The sequence below is a fragment of the Rhopalosiphum padi genome, chromosome 2 (genome assembly GCF_020882245.1).
Source record: "Rhopalosiphum padi isolate XX-2018 chromosome 2, ASM2088224v1, whole genome shotgun sequence".
NCBI classification, from domain to species: Eukaryota; Metazoa; Arthropoda; class Insecta; order Hemiptera; family Aphididae; genus Rhopalosiphum; species Rhopalosiphum padi.
In genome coordinates, this window is record NC_083598.1 from 19,206,695 (window position 1) to 19,228,831 (window position 22,137).

The 22,137-nt window shown below is 28.5% G+C and overlaps 1 protein-coding gene across 4 annotated transcripts in view; it reads left to right on the forward strand.

The window, feature by feature from the left end:
- Nucleotides 1–7,393: 7,393 nt before the first annotated feature.
- LOC132921874 (titin) overlaps nucleotides 7,394–22,137 on the forward strand; it is a 107,212-nt gene continuing 92,468 nt past the window's right edge. For 3 of the 4 annotated variants that reach the window (XM_060985112.1, XM_060985113.1, XM_060985115.1), the window contains exons 1-8: nucleotides 10,461–10,971; nucleotides 17,004–17,046; nucleotides 17,127–17,269; nucleotides 17,414–17,566; nucleotides 17,663–17,760; nucleotides 17,873–18,097; nucleotides 18,198–18,412; nucleotides 18,952–19,279. In XM_060985112.1, the coding sequence (XP_060841095.1) occupies nucleotides 10,842–10,971; nucleotides 17,004–17,046; nucleotides 17,127–17,269; nucleotides 17,414–17,566; nucleotides 17,663–17,760; nucleotides 17,873–18,097; nucleotides 18,198–18,412; nucleotides 18,952–19,279 (1,335 nt within the window). In that variant the 5' untranslated portion in view covers nucleotides 10,461–10,841. Of the gene's footprint in view, nucleotides 7,473–10,460; nucleotides 10,972–17,003; nucleotides 17,047–17,126; nucleotides 17,270–17,413; nucleotides 17,567–17,662; nucleotides 17,761–17,872; nucleotides 18,098–18,197; nucleotides 18,413–18,951; nucleotides 19,280–22,137 lie in introns of those variants that run through there. The other variant, XM_060985114.1, reaches the window with a different exon arrangement.

Sequence of the window (22,137 nt, forward strand, 5' to 3'; positions counted from 1 at the left end):
CGTACCACTAGTGGTACGCGAAAGACTTCATGGTGGTACGCGGAGGGCCGTTTTTGGATAATAAACCCATTCAATTATTTCTTCCAATTCATATCTTATTTTAAAAAACTAATAAATAAAAAATAATTATACTGCAGTTGTAGTATTTTACTGATTTATTATTTAAAATAAATGTATTTAACTATACAATTTGGAATTTGGATCGTTCTATTTTTAATCATTAGTGGTACGCGACTGATTGATAATATAGTTAAGTGGTACGTAAAAAAAAAAGTTTGAGAACCGCTGGTCTAGACGACAAAAATGACTCCCTTAAAAGTTAATAAAAATTGTAGTATACCTGCCAATGATTATTATTAAAAATAAAATAACAAGTTCAAATTAACCATAAAAAATGCATACAAAAAACAATGACATGAAATATTTATAATTTAAAACGGTTTATGTTCAAGTTAATTCAAGTGCAAAGCCTTGTTTATAAGTAGCTTGTATCACCAATAGGTTAAGTTTAGTCAGAACTATAACAATATAATTGTTGCATAAACAGTAATTTTGGTAGAAAAAATTAATATTTTATTCAAATTTTCGAGCTTTTGAACTGTCGTTTTTTTTAAGTTATATAAGGAATATTTAAACTCTTTATATAATTCTTTTCGGTAGAAAGTAATTTTATTATTGTTGTCACTCTATAGTTATTTCCTATCAAAAATATCCAAACAAATAAAATATATTACCATCCAGTGGCGACAGGATATTGTTTAGTGAGTTGGACGAGACACTAAATATCAATATTATTATACTATAATTAGTATACATTTGCAGTACTGTACAGACACGTTTACATTTTTTTTTTTTTGATTCTTTTGTGAGGGATGTTAATTTATAAAATTGAAATATGAATTTTATCCAAGTGATTAAAAAAAACACGTCACTGAATGACTCGCCACCCACGTCACCATTACCACCATTACCATAAGTAATAACCTAACCATCTTTCAAACATAATATAAGCTTGGATTTGTCATGGCTTCTGACGACCGTTTGTCCATCCGAGGCTGTAATGTAGACATCGAAAATTAAAATAAAATAGCAACGGACGATGGCGGTGGTGACGACGAATTTTAAATTAGAAGAGATTCAAGGCCGACCGCGGACGATACAGCACGTACATGTACATTATGTCCCAGAATATCAAAAAGTCTTATTCGCAAGTTAAGACACTGATTTTTATTTTTCATAAGCCGCGGGTTCTACAAAAACATGCGAACAAGGAGCATGTAGTTTTTCGACCGCGATTATTACTAACTTTGCTCGGATCAAAAAAAAAATATATAATTATACATATAATAACAGTCGTACGAGACAGCACAGTATTTTCTCGTAGGTACATTAGACAATATACGTGTACCTATGCTTACCATATATTATGTCTACTACCTATATAATAGTATTCTGCTTGAATTCGGATTGGTACTGAGTATACTATAATACTAAATCGATCGGATTGTCTACCGTTCGAACGTCGATCTCAGTTGATAAAGCGAATAAGTTCCAAAAAAAAAAACCATCATAATTTGATTGTATACGCTACAATATAAACGACGCGAATTGCGAATTGCGTTATACATTACCAATCGTGTTCCGAGTGAACGATAACCAGATATAATAATATTTTAATAATTATTATTACTATTTCTTTAGCGTTCGGCGACGGAGAAAACAGTCGACAAAGATCGCCGCCGCCGTGGGATTTGGCATCGTCTCATGAGGCTGTTTTTTGGCAACTCAGCTACGAAGACGGGTGACGGCGCGCGTAATAAACGACTCTCCGGGTGCCGCCTAAAAAATCACTGGCAAAGCCGGTCTAATAATAACGCCCTTGTCGACGGACACGGCTTATCTTTCTGTCCCGTCGTCTATTATTCGCACCCTTTCTAGCTCTCTCTCGTTTTCTTTCTCGTAATAACAATATATTATAATAATTATTATTATTTAAAATGCTAAAAATGATAATATTCGCTCACCCTCTGTATAGGTATATAATCATGAACGTTGCAGACAACTAAGAGAATCATTTTGCATACGTTACTTTTTTTGTCGTGTAAATACGCGTCTAAGGGATGGTTCTACTCCATAAAAAAAAAAACAAACTGGGAATTTAAAAAAAAATTTGCAAAATGTTTAAACTTCTTATTTTTTACATGATATAGTGGTATAGTTTCAAATGGATGTGACGTGAAAATATAAATATTTTTTCTATCGCAGACCGAAATTAACAATGCGAAGGCGTTATAGCTGAGTACGGACTTATTTATGTATTTATTTTCGCTTGACCGATATTTCATAAAATTAAAATCTTCATTATATTTCTGTATGATCGATCGAAATAAAAAATAAATCCATAGTTTTTTCACAGATTCGTGGAGAACGTACTATACAAGTTACCTACTAACAATATTAAAATACGGACACTATTGAGGCAAAACAAGCAAAGTACAAATTAGCTTATAATACAAGCTTATAATTTATAACGGTTAAACGTTCATTAAGAAACATCAAAAATGTCTTCAGCTAGGAAAGTCATCGCAGTAAATGATAATATCATTATGTTCATAACGTTCGTCCCGTATTGACTCGGTACAAATAAAAATCCTAAAATATTGTTATAATATTCGTGTCCAATGACAAAATTTCCTACGTAGTGATTACAACTGCAGTGTGAAGAAAATAACTGCATAATATTATTATTATTATTATTATATAGTTGGTCTGCGTACACAGTGGTTTTCGTGAATTTGGCAATGGATCTGTGGGCTGTGGTATTGCATTGCACCCATTGCATTATATCGTACGCGGTATAGATAGTCACTATTTGGACACGTTTCAGCTTATTATTACAATTTGCGAATAGTCTCGACATCCTCATCGCAATATATATACGTGTATATTATTGTCGAGAGAAAATCGATTTGTTTTTATTAGAACAGTATAATAATATACAAAGTATACGATTTATTATAACAGTGGTACCGAAACTCTCAAGTTTCGCCGAAATTCCGCCACCTTTTTATTATTATCATAAAAATCTAACGATTGACTCTTTTTCTACAATGATGTATATTATTATCCGTTGAAGATAATAAGTACATACAAGTGACAAGGCACAATAATATGGACAGTGGACGTTTATTAAAACACGCTAACGAGGATACTATATATCAACATAAATCATCGCAGAAGAGACATGTACTAATAATGTTTTTGTTCAAGGATCGCGCAGTTTTCTATCCGTTAATGGTTAATCCAATCTGCGGCGGTCCGTACTGTTGTTTTTCGTTCGTTTGGTTGCATTCGCTTATAATAATAATAATAATAGTATAATACAGTGTTGACATATTTTGTCTTGAAACATTAGACCTGACGTGGCGTGTGGGCAGTGTACACACATATATATTATACAAAGCGATTGCAGATGAGTTTTGTGCAGACCAACACGACTATATCTACGTCATAATATGTCATAATATCTGTACTCGCGAACATAATTTTTGATCAACGCTCGGTCGTCGCATCGTCATCACACGCGACGCGTGATTTTATAGAACTTTTTGCTTTTATCGTATTTAGTCGAGAAATAATTTTAACCACAAAGTGTTTTCATTAATTATACTAATTTCTGAATAAACTGTGTGGCTTAGTATAATAATAGAAATGTTCAAGGTCAAAAGCCCAATTGGTCATTTGGCCTGTAAAATACTTCATTATTTAATCCCGTTGACAGAGTTGGATAATATAATATAATATGGATGGACCGTAACTGATTTCAAAAATATCAATCATTCATATCATATTTACTTATAATATGACGTGTCTAAGATAAATTATCGAGAAGAATAAAATCGTTTTGTGATTATTATTATTTATTATTAATAAACCATGTTCCTATATTATAATGCATTTACCATAGTTTTTTTCATAACTTTGCGCCATCGTGCCGTGCTAAGGCTAACCTACCTTTTTTTTGGCACTAAAATGACTTAACACCAGTATCACTACATCAGACGCAGCGACAACGTTCCATGACGTTCATTATAATATGTTTATAAAAAAAGTTTTTATACTCGTATATTTAAACAACTATTATCACATCACGCGCAATCAGAACGGAATCAAGTCGACTATAATAATTGGTCAAGTTATAGAACTGTGTACACTTTACCATCCTTACCTACGGCAATGTACTGTGAACTGACTACGGGATATATTATGTACCTATTTGAAGTTAATAGATGATAAATAATAACTAAATCATGAAACTTTATTGAAGTTAATTAAATTATGAATTGATTTCATTTTCATTTTTACATTATCGCTTAGTAGACACACATATTTAAGTTCAATTATCAATGATTTATATTTATGCTAAACACAGAAAATAAAAATGTTAAAATACAACTTGGTTGCAGTTTTTGTAGTTTCAATTTATTAAAATATATATTACTCAGATTTTTTTAATTTAAAGTGTATTTGACATATTTAACTCTTTAAATATATATATATATATATATATAAACAATATAAAAATATAATATTTTTTAATATTAGTGTTGAACAATTAATTTAAAAATAAATCAGTAAAAAAAAAAATTTTTTGAATTTTTAAGATTAACACTATTTTTACATAAAACCAGCAATAAAACAAAAAAATTAACCTTTAACAGGTCAATTCATTTTTTTTAATATTCTGAGTTCTGACACTTAATTAAACAATTATTTTTAAAAATTTAACGAGCGCGTAAAATCTAAATATTTTGTAATTTTAAAATTTAAAAGTTCAATAAATAAATTGCGCTTGTACCATATATTATCCATAAAATATAATTATTTTTAACGTCTCGTTTCATGCCAGCAGTTAATTCTTAGATCCGCAAGGATGAAATATATTGTATGCAAGAATTGAACATTTTGTGTTCACCTACGCATTTATTATATAATTCGAAATAACTTCATGAGAAGGCTGTACTAGAAATAGTTGAAATAATTCTATACATAATTATTCAATTATTACTTACTCACTTTCCTAACGAAGATAAATTCTGAAAAGTTGTTTTTACGTAAATATAATTCTATATATTTTTTTTACAAAACATTAATTTAATATTAATCTATTATAAATCCCCAAAATGTATTACAATAGGTTAGGTAATTATTTCTCAAGTCTTACTATATAGTCATAACTCAAACATTGTTTTATTTTAAACGAATTAATGAGTATACTAACTAGTTGAGAATACGATATCCTTATTTATGAATATACTTTTTAAATGAAATAGGTATGTTTTATTTATATTTTAATTAAATTAATTTTCAAAGAAATGTTGCAACGTATAAAAAAACTGAGTTAAGTAAAGTAAATAGGGGCCTTCGTATTTCATCAAGTCGTGTCATATCACATTTTTTTTTCAATAATATGTTGGTAACAAAATGTTGGCTAGTGGTAACAAGATTTATCACTTGTATTATACTTTCCAAATTTTGTTATAAATATATTTTTGATAAGTATGTATATCATTATAATAATTATTCAAGTAACCTGATTTAATACTAAATAGTCTTAGTGTATTAATTTAAAATAAAAAAAAACAAATAAACATATATTTTTTTTTACATTAGAAGTTTATTATTATTATTGTTTACTAATTTACTAGATATATTGATTATTATCAGGGCTCGGGACTTGCAGCACTTAAAATCAGTAAAATAAGCGCTTAAAAACATCACTATAAACATTTAAAAAACTTAAATTTGAGCAAAATATTTCTAAAAACTATCTTTTTACATGATAAAGTAGGTACTAGACATAATTTGTAACTTTGCTAAAAATAATATAATTAAAGATTATAAAAAATATTGAAATAAAAGTAGGAATAATGATTAGGAAAAGTTTCTAACTAAAAATTAAAAAATAATAAATAAATCTTTATAATATTATAAAAAAATTAAACTTCACTTTCGATATATTTTGCTTTATTGTTTATAGATTTTCCGAGGGATTTTCTGAAAAAAACATAAAAAGTAGAAAAACTGGTTAAAAAAGCAAAAATAATCAGAAAAACTGGAAATAAGCATCTTTTTAAAAAATCGATGAAAAAATCACTTTCAAATTTCATAATTGAACATGTTGTAACATGACATACACTTCCATAGCACTTAGCTACATTTTAAGTCAATCCATAAAAATAAACAAATGCTTTAAATCCCGAGCCTTGATTATTATAAAAAGTTTTAGGTATTAAACTATTATCTATATTTTTTAACTGACCAATTTTGGTAATATTTTATAAATAAATATACTATACACCTTTGAAAGTCATAAAAAAAATGTATTAAATTTTTTAAAAAGTAACATTTTTTATTGACATGTGATTTCGAATGAGAATATCATAACCATAAGAGTTAAAAAATATTAATAATAGGGTATACTTACTATACCTATACAATTGCTGGTATAATTACTTATTTTCTAAACACAAGTTGGAGTATAATTATAAAAAATTGATGTGGTGTCAAGTCCACATGTCCTATTGTTTTCTTACTTTAAGCCTTCAAAATTTACTTATTGTATAAATTAAATGTATACAGATTATAAATATTCATTTTAAAATAATAAAAAAAAAAAATTATAAAATACAAAAAATTTTTATTGTAATTTTTTTAAAGAGTATCTACCTATATTGCCTTTTATATACTTATGGAATTATTTTAAACATTTATTTATGGTATACATATAAAGATTTTTCTATATATCTTTTATATATATTATTAGGTCCGATTTTATGATAATTATAAAACATCATCGGTAAGTAATAGGTAAATAGGTAGTATAGGTTTTAATGTAGTTTAGTTATATTAAAATGTCATACTTTCAATGTATTATATGTATATAATTTAGAGAGTAGACCTAAATAGATTTTAGGAATTTTTTTACTTGACACTATACATGACCAGTGACCACCCCCACATAAGGTTATCACTATTGATTGGTTAACAATATTTATCACAACCAAATTGATAAAAATGTATATTATTGATCTATTTATGATTTTCCAGCAAGTATACTGTAACTGCTTTAAATATATCAAATTATAATAATATTTAGTAATAATATATATATAATAATATAGTACCATTAACCTTACTATCTACAAGTCATTATGAATTAACGTTGACTAACTGTCAAAGCTTGTTGTGGTGTATGATTAATTTATTGCTTTTTAAATGATTAAAGATTATGAATAACATCTATTAACTAATCATTCTATAATCAAACAATTCATAATTATTATCCGTAACATATTATATAATGTGTTATTGCATGTTGTATTTTTCAGATAGTGAATTAGTTAATCCTTACAATGAAGATTTAGTGAACTGTAATATTGTTATCGAGTGTAAATCCAACGAATATTTTAGTAAGTAATAATTCTATATTTATTATATTTTAGTAGGTACCTGTCTATGCTATATCTATGCGCATGAAATATTTTTTTATAAGAAAAACGATTTGATAAAAAAAAATTTAAATAAAAAATATATAATTGTTGGATTCCCCGCTCAGAGGGTGTCTTTAAATATAAACACAACTATTCTGATCAGAGCTCATAAAATTACTTCAATACTGATAACTGATAAGAAATGATGAGTAATAATTAATAGTTCTTATTGTTTTACAATTTAAAAATTTAGATATTTAATGGTTATTATTAATTACATACAAAAAAAAGTGTAATGTTGATGTTGATAAGAAATTAAGAACAAAAAGGTTATTAGTTTATTACAACATACATCTACCTATAGTTAGTCAATTAGGTACATTGGTCGGGGTTTTCTGTTACATTCAATAATCTGTATTGTATATACTAATAATTAGTGCATTTACTAGAACCTATTATTACTCGTATTTAGGTTAACAATCGTACTTATTGATTCAATGTGCTAAACAAAAAATATTGTAAAGTTGAAAAACAAAACAAACCGTGAATTGCAAAAATAATACTTTCGAGTCCAAACATACTAATACATACCTAATAATATGTAATTAAAATACATTTTGGCTAGATCGTATAAATGCCTCGCAAACGACGCAAACTGCTATCGTTTTTCAACCGGCAAAATTTGCGACATATTTCCACAACGTGCGCAATCAATTTTGCATGAGTGATAGGAGGAGGGTTAGTTTTTAAAAATTCAGTCCACGAGACACCATAATAATATGTACATGTGCCACTCTATTTATAACACGTCTAGTACCTATAATGCAACTAGATTATTAATAACTAATACAATTTATTATTATTACGGGTAAAAAGGTTTTTGAACGTCCATCATCATTTCATTGTTTATTTTCTATCAAAATTGTAGTTTTTTTTTAGAAATAAGTTATACAATGAAATATTTAATTTAATATCATATAGTGGCGATTTAAAAATTGCTTGACCAACTACTATATAACTTATCATATAGTGGTGAATTTTCAGCTATACCTACGAGTAGGTACTAATGGTTTATGATATTAATATATATATATTATGCATAAAATATCTGTGACATATTATTGGAGTCCAAGTGTGTTCATATGACGTACATTATCCTAAAATTTGTTTTTAACATTTTCAAATATATATTTTTAATATGGATGGCGTTATATAAAAATAATAAATCTTTTAACAAGAATAGCTCGCTCAAAAGCTTAGATTTTTATAATGTTCAAAAAGAACATTTTTATCATATCGTTATTATTCGTTAACACATGTTTAATACGACTTGACATAATATTATGTGGTTTTTATTGGCACCATTGAGTAATTATTTTTTTTAATCGTTTAAAATATTACTTCATTTTGAAACACGTATAGTTTCACTGTTAATATTATTGTAATTTGTTAAAATAAATTTGAATTAAATATTTTTATCGTATTATATTACAGGAATTAAAAATAAAACATTGAGAGCTTTTAAAAACATATGGTTTAAAATTATATAAGTGAACATTTTATTTCAAAATGATTAAAACAGTTAAATTTAATTATATAGTTGATAGAAAGAAAATGTAGAAGAAGCCACCTACACATATTTCGTAAAACGAAATTCTTATCTAAATGTTTAAATAATAATATAGTAGTTATACTAGTAATAAGCTATTTAGGTTTAAACCTAAAAAAAATCCATGATTTCAAATTGACCAATTTATATTTCATAACTAGTCAGTAGTCATTGAATAAATCATTTTGTTACATTTAGTTTAAAAGAGAACATATTTTAACTCATATCCAAAAGTTCCTATATACGTTATAGGTATATATTATGAGTACTGAGTAGGTACCTAGATCTTAAGGAGGAAGGAATACTAACGTAGTTCCCTCCTGTTCCCCGATTTCAAACCACAAAAAAAAGGTACCTAGATCTTATTCGAAGAAACAGTTTCAAGAAACAGTTTCAAGAAACAAATTCATACCTATATCGGCTGATTTGTTATTAGGGGCGTTGTTCATAACCGCACATTTTCAAAAAAAAGTCGTCGTTCAAAACCGCACACTTACATTATACCTTAATCCTGCATAGTATCGCACACCACTTAACCATAATAATTAAGCAAGATCACAAAATCATAAAAATTAAACTTTCGAGATACTATACAGAAAAAACAGTTATATTCAAATATTAAAAAAAATGCAATAATAAAAATTCACAATCTGGATTATGGTTAAAACTTTTTTTTGGTTTGCCACATTTGATTGTGCTATGGATACTTGTCCAAATAAAAAACAATTTTATGATTTTGCTGTTGAATTTTTAACTGTGAATCAAATGTGTGCGGTTATGACGACAGCCGGTTATTATTAATAATATTTAAGTTCTTAGTTCTTTGCATTTAAAATAGCATTTTGGATTTAATAATACGAGCGATTTTTAAAACGAATCTATCATGGGAAAAACTGAGATTATTATCTAATATTTTTTAAAAATCAAGCATAATTTATGAATTAAACTATATAATATTGCAACGTGCATTTATTGTAATGCATATAATCTATCTCATTAACGAACAACAACAAGAGTTATTATTTTTAGACTATTAATCATAAAAATTTCCATTAAGTTTTTTGAAACAGCGCATTGTCAACGTGTTACGTTTTTGTCTATAAGTATATTTACAGGCACCTCAACACTTTCAAGTTCACCGTACACACCCCACATTTCTTAATAGAAATAAAAATAAAAATATTAAGAAAGAAAAATAATAATAAATAAAATAAAACACGTCCCACATAGATAGTCGCCTGTAAGGGACCCTCTAATTTTACAGAGATCTAAATAAAGCACATTACTCAAACGTCGGTCTCCCACCACGACGGCGCCGCCGCCGCTACAGCCGCCATCGTTCCAAGTACCCATAGTGCCACATACTTCGGCGATTCAGTTACCACCAAGGCGAGTTCGAGAGTGAATATCGAAAAGAACAACAAACACGATACCACCGTCGTACGCATACTTAGCGAAAGATATTTTCGGAAATCACTTATATACACGTATAGAGAGCGTGGAGAACCTGTGCGAGACAACTCAGATCGCGGGTGTCAATTAATATAATTGTTTAAACCTGTGTCACGTGCGTTTTCAGTTCAGGTTTTCACCGTTTTCCGTTGGACCGTCTTTTATGTTTTAATTTTTTTTTTCAATTCGTTTAACGCGTGTGGAATCGCCAGGATATAAGAGCCAGTGAACGAATTCGGTATTGACCGACCGTCCTGCCGGGGCGCGAGGAGACTTGTGCGTTAGTCATGAACCAACAACAACAGCAAAAACAGATTACCACCACCTCCACCTCCTCGATGTCCACGGGACAGAGGAGCGTGAACCGTACCGAACAACAGGTCACGAGACAATTCACGCAGACTACACAGAGACAAGGTACATAATACCATGCCGACATACTTATACTTACCATTCCCATACCTACTTGCTACTTACCATGGTTACCCGGCTGCCGATAAAATTAAATTAGGTATCTCAATAATTTATATCGTATCTATGAATCATTAACTGGCGGTAATTTGTGCTAGCAAGCCCAGTAAGTTTCATAATGCATTTATCGTCTTGAAATTCAATTATTCAATTTGTCAAAAATTCTTACTCAGATAAATATTTTGTACATCATCATATTATCTTGCATATAGTATCGACCTGTGGCTGTTTGATGATGGTATTTAAATATACATAAACATAAATTCAACTGTATCTCGAATAGATCAACTTATCTATATATTTACTATATACGTATCGCTAAAATATATAACTAATATAAGCATATATATATTTTTTGTTGATTCATAATGTACCTGTGCATTTTGACTTTTCCACAGAACAATCACTCATAATAATTATAGTAGAACAACAATAATACAAATATATACTTATATAGTATAAGTTATATATATTATATATGTTATTATATATACTTAATATTATAATAAATAAATTTATGACCAATATTATACCGTCGTGTCTGATAAAGATATATAATATAATGTGGCTTAATAGTTATAACTACTATCAGTTAACTACAGTATTAATATCATTGGTAGTTGAAATATATTTAAACCAAAATATATCTGTAACTAAATTATATTCAATCCTTAAATTTAGAATTTATAAAAATAAATAATATGAATAAATTATATTTTATCTAATTTTATCTCTAAACGTAAACCAAATATTATTAATATTGAGATGTATCCAAATATCTTATAAGCATTCTCGGGATATTAATCTACCCTTTTATTTTTGGGAATTTTATTTTTAAAAAAATGATTCAGTACTAAAGAATCTATGACGTTGTTTTAGGTTATGTAGCGTATTGCATTACAATTATTTAAAAAAAAGTTAAACATTTTTTAAACTCAGGTATAAATTTAAATAATTTTCAACAATATTATAAAAAATCAATGCTAATATAAAATAAAAATTGAGCTGTCTTTAAAACAATTACTTTTAAATATATATATACCTCTAAAGAATCTATAAGAAATACTTGTAACTATATTAGAATTTATTATAGTAAAAATATTTAATAATTTTGTAGTTTTACGTAGGTAATAGTAATTTTTTTTTTAATTATGTTTTTATTCGTGCGGTTCTATATAATTGTTATTTTGTGTTGACCATTTTCTCAAAATATTTGTTAGTTTAAAATTTGTAGAATATTAATAGATTTAAATTAATTAAGAGTAAATTGACCTATTTATACAATTTAAGTATGAAAAGGTTAACAGTGAATAGAAAAATATCTTTGGTTTTTACTATTTTAAAATGCTATAAGCTTTGAAGTTGTATAAGATGTTGAACAGAACTTATGATTATTAGGCACAATATTTACTCATTTTAACTTAAAGTTAAATAAATAATAAAAATAAGTTTATAAGCTTAACACTCATAACTAAATCTAATAAACAATATTCACTCAAGAGTCAAGACCCAAGACGAGTTTTGTTTCAACGAATACAGAACAACTCAATGCGCAAGCCTTTCGTGACACATCTTGCATAAAACATAGTGTATCTCTGGTCAATAAATACGACATATCATTTGTATCTATTTCAAATATTATGCGTCACATTCTAAATTTTATAATTACATTGTGTTATTAAGTGCCTAATATATAGTGATCAAATATTTTGGTTTAAAAACGTGCGACAATAAATTATCAACGCGTCAGACAAATTACACGTTAAATACACCAAAAACATAAGTGCCTAATTATTATGATTTGTGTGCATATACAAATACCTACCTATATATATCGAAACTAATCATTTTGAAAATCGCCGTTTGCCATCATTTAATTTGTAAAACAATAATTGTTAAATTACAATTTCGTAAGACGTATTATAGTCACATTATAGCGGTTTGGGAATTATTGGGATTTTAACGCATCGTATATTGTATGCTTGCCGTTGTTGCATGTCAACTTTAGCAAATATTACACTTGAAATCGTAACTCGTCCTTTCTTTATATCATTAAAAACACATACAAACACCGCTGATCAATTCACATCAATCTAATAGTAGGTAAAGATTAATTTTCATAAACGATTTTTATGGTTTTAAAACAAAAATGTTTTTGCATAATATGATACAATATATTTAATTATTATTTATATTTTACCGATCGGGAGTAATAAGACTTAACTCTATGCTCAGTCAAATCGGTCATAAATAATAAATAAAATAAAAAATCTATTTGTTGAATACTCGATATTTTTGCATACAAATGTTTTTAAAACATTTTAATCGCGATAATGAAGTTAAAAATATATCTTTTCGAAAAAAATCGAATATTTTTTCAAAATATTAAATTGAATAATGATACAAAATATAATTTCAAATTAAATAAAAATATCTTTTTAAATCACAGAAAATAGACCTAGAAAATTATGTATAAAAATTAGAATAAAATGGATTATTTCGTACAACGAAATTGTGTATATATACATATATATATATATATACGAGTATTATATATACCTCCTACACCGCACTCATTAAACATAATATCATACGCGTATCGGATGACAGCTCCGATCAGCTGCGATATAAACCACCGCCGCCGCCGTCTTCTGAGTGCATACAGCGTGCGCGCAAAAGACCGTATTGTACCGTATGCACACCTAATGTTTACGGGCAACGTGACTATTTACACGGCGATGATTAATAATTTCATCCAAACTGGAAACCTACCGTATCGCCTTATACGATTCGTGCAAGGCTGGGGACACTGTGTTTGCAATATTGGTGCTTCGAAATGCTATCGACCTTTCATAAGTTCGACGCTGTTAGTCCGCGACAGTAGGCAGAATGAATACGCTGTGACCAGTATTAATATTTTGTTTACCTATAAATATTATATCAATACATGTATACCAGCATATTATTATACGTTTCTCGAGAGATTAAAAAATAACTAAAAATCATAATTATTACATTCGGAAAAAAATGATCTTACGGCCAGCATGGAGACCGAAAATACCACGAGACTTTTCAATTCACAGTAAGAAATTCGTAATGTATAAATAATGTATAATATAAACAACAATGATGTAATTATTATTTTTTTGACGTGGGCGAGCTGGTTAAATTGATTAATAAATTGTTTTGGGGGGACGGGAACTATATATAACGTAGTACTTATACTTCGGTTATCACCGTCGTCTTCGCCATGTCGAGTTACGGATAAAAATATGTATGGTCTATGGGTTTCTATTCGTTTAATATAATATACAGCGTGAGCAACCGTTATATTTCTTGTTGTATAATTTATAGCTAACATTACAAGGAAACAGGGAATCAAGGTATTCACAATATTGTGTCCATAACAATTATAATAATTTTATGCTATATGTTTAAAATTATAATCATTTTTAAGCCTTTTATAGTAATAATAATAATAATTAATATTATTATTGTGTAATTTTTAAGCATGTAAACGATTTAGACCAGTGTACTTTAGTACCAATACTTATAATGTAATTAAAAATTATTATTCGTGCGTTTTATTAATTTTAATATTAACCAATGTATTAGAAAATTATTGAAAATCCTTATTGTTTTTAAATAAAAAGAAGCCAATATTTAATTCTCAGCTATTAATTTATATTTTTGAAATGAATCTTGTTGAACTAAGTTCTATTTTTTCTCCGAATTAAACAAAAATCTATAAAGTGCAACAAAATAATTAATATATTATTATTATGCTATTAAACGTGTGAAATGAAAACATTCACTGTGCGTATGATTCCAAAGACTGGATATAATATACTTAGCTTGATAAATATTTATAATATTTAGTAATTTTTGGAACTTTATAGTAATTATATTTGTTCACGCAATTTGTTTTTATCGATAATTTTATTTACTGCAATAATAGTGTTAATTGAATTTGATATTAATGAGCACGTTTTTATAATTAATTGTAGACTGCACCTAATGTAAATTATTTATGTGCCTACCTAATATTATTAACATAATTTTGTTGTGGTAGTTCAATAAAATAACCAACAGGTGTCAGATAGCTATGTGAATTAAGATGTCTCATCGAACTTGTATTTCATTGAAAAACCGTTCGGTAAAAAAGTACGATTACAAAATCTTTTAATAGGTATTAAAATAAGATCATACATTATTATTACATCAAATAATATTGATATGTATAGTAAACATATTTTGTACGTTATTAAAATCACGCAGAATCAAATTATAAATTATCACTGTACCGTATCTGCATTTATTATTTTTAATAGATCCTACAATGCACTTACGTAATGCGTAAATCATGTGTAATTTGTTCCGTTAAATAAATTAGGCCAAAATTTATTTTTAATAAGAACTTACTGCACTTTTTATTGACCTAGACTAATCATTAAATTATGGTTTCGACACAAAAAAAAAAGGTGATTTTCAAAATATCTTAAATTTGGTCAAGTTGAATGGGACGTATATTATTAAAATATATAAGCCCGTACACATATTTTTTATTAGACAAACGAAATTCCATTAGTGGTATTTTGTCTTATTTATTTTATCTGAAAATGATTCTGTCATCGCTATTAAATTTCTTAACACACTTATGTCTGAAGTTCGTTATATAAGTACGTTATCGTCAGTACTATATCATATTATTCATTATTATTATATATTTGTATATTGTATTCTGAGACGCAATGTTTCAACACCACACTACTATATTTTTTTCTGGAAATAATTATAAACTGTAACGTTTTTGATTTCTAAGTATTCTCGTGTTTAGCAGTGGTTTCATAGACTTCGTGACCTTTGTTGGAATTATTACACGAGGCATTTATAGTTTCTAGACAGACTTTATTAGTCATAAATGTACGTTCCGATTTTGTGAAACACCATACGAAAGAAGACCTTGACGACAATTATCATTATGTATGTCCCTTAGCTAAAACCAGATTCTTCCATTTTGGGCCGTGTATCGACCAATAAGAAGTGGTTTACATTGAATATTGTGTTTGATTTTACTAGATTTGCCTCTGTGACGTGCGATTGAGTTGAATCCGTTGCACCGCTGACACTGTTAAGTTATAAATAATATATACCCTATAAATCGCGGTATGCTGATAATAGATATGTTTATGCGCATGCGCTCGCAGTACTCAACATTGTGCCGAATCATTTGGGTATAAAATATAAAGTAATAATTTTGTATTATTTTTTTTTTTTAATCAAATTCATTTTTTCTCTATCATGAAAAAAAATCATATTTTTACTTTTTCTTTAACTTCACACATTTTTAATTTTTGCATATAATTAAAGAAATTGTGCACATGCCATTAAATTAGATACACAAAACTGTCATACGAAATAAATTCCACTGTAATATTTAACATCACCTAAATCATAGTGTTTACTTTATTTCGTTGTAATGTCACTTGGCGTAAAACAGCTGCGATCGCCCACAGCGCATGATGCGTATATGACCTGTTCCAAAAATGAGTCTTGAGTAATTTGATCCCGTATTTCGCGCGACCATGCCAAGAAACTATATTATTATAATTACCGTTTACTCGAAGGGTGTAATTATAAAATTAAAAATTATATATTATACCACCATCATAATTTTATAAATAATTTAAGTACACGTACATGTATTATTATGAAGTATTCACCATAATACGATAAGACTTATTTTAATAATTGAGTAAATACAGTTTTTATTATTTTAAATGTAAATAACTTCTGACTTGAATATTTTTGAATCTATTTGATACTATAAAATACTTGGACTATATTATTTTTCAAAATATAAAATTCAAATTTAAATCAAGCCTGTTGTTATTTCTTTGTATACATATATAGTAAACTATATAAAATTATTAATTTATTATTAATATTTTTAATAACATATATTTTTTTAATTTCAGTTCACGAAGGGTTTATTGTACACCAGTCTACTCCAAAATTTGGGTAAATCATAATATATATAAATTAAAAAACAGCGATATCCATAAGTAAAACAATTTAACAAAAAATAAATAAAATTTTAGAAATGACGCTGCTCCGCCAGTATTTGAACAGATATTCAAAAACGCCAGATTCGCCCAAGGTGGAAATGCCGTTTTTGAAGGAAAGGTTACCGGTATTCCAAAACCTTTTGTCTCATGGACCAGGAAAGGCGCTCCGCTATTGGGTAAATATATAAATAACTAGTGCCAAACTGTCCTAACCTACGGTACTGATCTATTATGGCCTATGGGTCACGTAATGGCAATAGAACAAATATAATCAATTATTTAGTGATATAAAAATTTTTAAATCAAATATCCATTTTCAGAGTCATACAAATACAAGATGACGTATGATCAACAAACAGGGAATGTTGTTCTTACGATCAATCAAATCGGTCCAGGAGATGAAGGGGAATACACATGTTCGGCGCGCAATCAATACGGCGAAGCAATTTGTTCTGTTTTCATTCAACCAGAAGGTAATATAAAATCGTACTAAAAGTCTGAAAATAAATGCAAAATTATCGATTAACTTATAGTTTTGTGTTATCAACGTGTTTAATTTATTTTGTTAGGTCATACTGTTCAAATACCTCAAGGCACGTATGGTTCGCAGCGAGTACAACAAACACAGAATACGCTGTATACAAATAATTATTCGAACATCGATGAAGTAAGAAAATATTAAAAACATGATGATCGTCAATCATTGATTATTATTATATTATTTTTATTATTATTACAATTGTTGTGATGTAACAATGGTTTTAATGTTTTCTAATAAGGATTTCAAAGTCGATACTTTCGAATATCGCTTACTCCGTGAAGTGTCCTTCAGACAGTCTGTCACCAAAAGGTACCTGGGTGAAGAGGATGTCAAGTTTACTAGCAGCGCACACCAAGGCCCGGTCGTCGCACCCCAAGTGCTTCAGAAACCGCGTAATTCAAAATTGGTAGAAGGATCAAACGCTACGTTTAACGTAAAAGTGTCAACAGCTAAGGATACAAGGGTAAAATAAAAAATAAACACGATATTATATTATGATAATATACTAATAAAAAAAATTAAAACACATTTTTAACGATTTTTTATTATTTTTTGTCTTGTAGTTGACTTGGTTCAAGAACGGTCAGAGACTCGTAAATGGACCAAAACACCAGATAAATTTCACCAACCAAATCGCTACACTTTATATACCACAAGTTAACTGTGAGGATTCTGGGCATTACACTCTGCTTGTAGAAAACCCACAAGGCTGTGTAGTTTCTTCTGCGTATCTTGCTATAGAACCGATGCAGATAGCATATGACAGAACAGAAGACAAGTGAGTTTGGAAATGTCGTATAATTCGTCGGTTATTAACCTACTCCGAAGTGAAATATGTTTTATGCAAGCAAATAATATTTTTTTTTGCGTTTAGATTAAAATACATAATATTATTTCTAAATATATTTATTTAATATTAATATTTTGTACAATATTAAATTTATATTAGAAACATATTATTAGGGAAAACTCTGAAACAAAATTAATTATTTATAGGTACTCAATTTTGTTTGGATAAACATACTTATAATTATTATTTTATATTATTTATATGACAAAGTGTCTTCACTGGAAGGCTTCTTAAATCTGTCCTTTCCTCAAGCCACTTATTCAATTATCTATTTTACTTATTGTTCATTTTATGTAACAGATTGTAAATAAAAATTAAATAAATAAAAAAAAAAAAAAATATTATTTATACAGCAAAACAAAAAAATATTATGATTTTTAAATTTTAATTTTGAAAATAAGTATTATATCCTATTTTAGTAATCTATTATACCAATATTAGAAATTAAAATGTGAATATTTTTATAGGGAGAATGTAATAACTAAAACTCATAACAAGCTTGAGTCTATAGAAGTAGTCGAGGGCAAGATGTTGGCACCAAACTTTGTGCGTGTTTGTGGTGATCGTGACGTGACCGAAGGAAAATTGACACGTTTCGATGTTCGTGTTACGGGCAAACCGTATCCCGAAGTTTCATGGTATATAAATGGTCAGCAAATTAAGGACGACGCAACGCACAAGATATTGGTTAACGAATCTGGTGACCATGGTTTGATGATAACTAATGTGTCTCAAGCAGATGCAGGTCAGGTGGTTTGTGTCGCAAGAAGTAAATCCGGAGAAACTTCTTTCCAAGTAAATATAATAGTTATTTTTTTGATAAACTTAACCCATTAACAATTAAAGACTTTAAAAGTTTAAAATGAATAACATTTTGGTATTTCTATATATTAGGTAAATTATTAAAAAAAATATAAGTTAATACTTAATATATGCGTAGTATTAATAATTATAAAATTAAATTAATAGTAGGTATATCAATGTATAATAATGATTTCTATCGCATCTAATAGTTATGCATATACATATTGACAGTTTTGCAAATTGGAATTTAAGGGATAACTGTTGATACGTGGTGGTATCGGGTGCAGGGTGGAAATGGCCGGTGGTCCTCCTGTCAGTGGTGAAACAAAGAAAGTAACCCACAAACAACCTAAAATGTACTTATATCAGTTATATCCACTACCCATACACCCATCCACCAGTATCATATTCAATAACATTTTTAGCTATTATACAATTTACACAATACATTTATATTTAGTTATTGGGTTTCACTATATCATATAATGGACCTTTAAAATTAAAAAAAAATTATGATCAAATGGTCTTAAAAACTGCACTAGTCTTGCCGCTGTTTTCTATTAGAAATTATAAAGAAAATTGATTTTCACCATAATACTATAATCATAAAATGCGTACCTAAATTGGTTCAAACCCATAGTGGGTGTCCTGATTTTTAATACTAGCACCAAGAATCCCGTGACTACCTATGATGTTAAATAATAATTAAAAATCTTGGAACGTACTGATGTACTAACCACGACGGTCATGGATCAATATAACTTTTTCGATTTATTATTAATTATTCACATCAAAAAGTTTTTAGTACCTGTTTAAAAAAAAAACAATTTTAAACAAATATGCTGAAAACAAGTATATAGGTACATATTGTAATTCAATTTCTAATAGTACTTGTATTTATTACTAATTAATAGATAAAAGTAATTAGTTTTGCAATAAACGTATTATAATTGATTAAATTCCATAGTTAATCTAGTTTTATTAATATGTATCAAATGCGTATAGCATGTGGTGTGGAGAATGAGAAGTGGCAAGGAGTTAAGCTCCTCCCCATGGGCATATTTTTTCTAAAATTTATCCGATACTTTTGGCTCCCTCGTGTTTTCGTGCGATTTGCATATAATATACGATAAACCTTTACATACTTATGTGTACGAACTTATTAACAAGTCACCTATAATTTATTTTTATGATAGAGTTTGAAAGAATTATTGTTGGAAACTACTTAATATTTAGTAGGCGCGCAATATTTTTTTTTTGTAAAATCGATTTCAAACGGTACGTTGCTTGAGCGGCCGCACGAAATAGAAATAAATTTGACGGGCGTGGTCGGTATACCTGCAAAAGCGCGTACGAACGAACAAGCATTCATCGCGGTCGGCCGTATAGCTGTAAGCGGCGCGTGGCTTATCGCTGGCTGCAATAACACTATATAGACGACGGCCGCATTTGGCGACGGTGCAACATAATTTTGAAATGTATGGTCAGTACCGCCGAATCTCACGTTTGCCATTACGTATATACGTACATCATCTCGTGTTTACACCGCGATGCGTCGTTCGAAATTGAGTCACGTCACGCCCGTGGTGGTGGGCCGCATCCGTACGACGATATCTAATCGGCTTCAAAATCACACGGAAAAAAAAGACAAATTAAATAAATAATAAATATATACGAAATTATAAAATTATATATTTTTTTTAAATGTTAAACACAGTTGTGTTCATATAATTATCTCGAAATCGCCGATTCATATACGTGTCACGCCTATATACATGAATAATGTATATTATATTTTGTGCAGAGCGATTCATTTTTATAATATGTAGGTACACACTGCTGTATATGTACTACTTGCGTGGATTTTTCGTTTATGATAAACCTTGTTTTAATTTCCCCCCCCCCCTAACCTCTGTGGAAAATTACAAAATAATTTGTTCATTCATAACGATAGCATCAAATAATATGTTATATTTATTTTGGTCATCGAATATTCTTGTACCGTTGCTTAGCATCTGTTTCTCAATACATATACTTGAAATGTATAGAGATAAAAAAAACATTTATTTATTTTTTCAATCTGTCCATAATATGACATACTCGTAGCATGTATGATAGGATACGGTTTTGTATTGTCAGAAATAGGCATTCATGAATCATAGTGGATGGAGAAGGGCAGGGCTCACTTTTTTAAATCATCTAATGTAATAAACTCATAATATTTAAACTGTATATGCCGTATTCTTCAGCTACACATATAGATAGATTCAATGGTGAAATCCAAATAAAACATTTATTATGATCGATAAGTCCTCAAATGTCATAAACAAATTGGTGTCTACACTAATACCTAATTAATAAATAATAATGTATTAAACCCGGAGGTTAGAGATATATTTATGAAAGGGATGTAAGGTGTACTTGATCGTTAGTGTCTTCGCGGTCGTCATGACTCAGTTTTTTTTTTTTTTGTAAAAGTAGGTGGCAGGTAGAATAATAGTGTAATATATTTATAATGTACCTACTAATGATAAATTGTGTCGGTACCTACGTGAAAAAACTGTTATCTTTGCTTCTTGTCGGAATTTTTTTTTATCTCGTTATAATAAACCGGTAGTCCGGTCACATACCATAGTGTAATAATTATTACTGTATGTCATATACCCAAGTCTTAAATACATACATTGTAATGACTACGGTCTACGATTGAATTCATAGAAAAGTGAAATTTAAATCGTGACTGTGGTGTACTGGTGTGAGTTTTTGTTGCCTATAATTATATATAATCATGTTTCTTTTTTGCATTAATTGTAATGTTATCACGCCTCTCGGGCCAAAGTTGCTGCTGC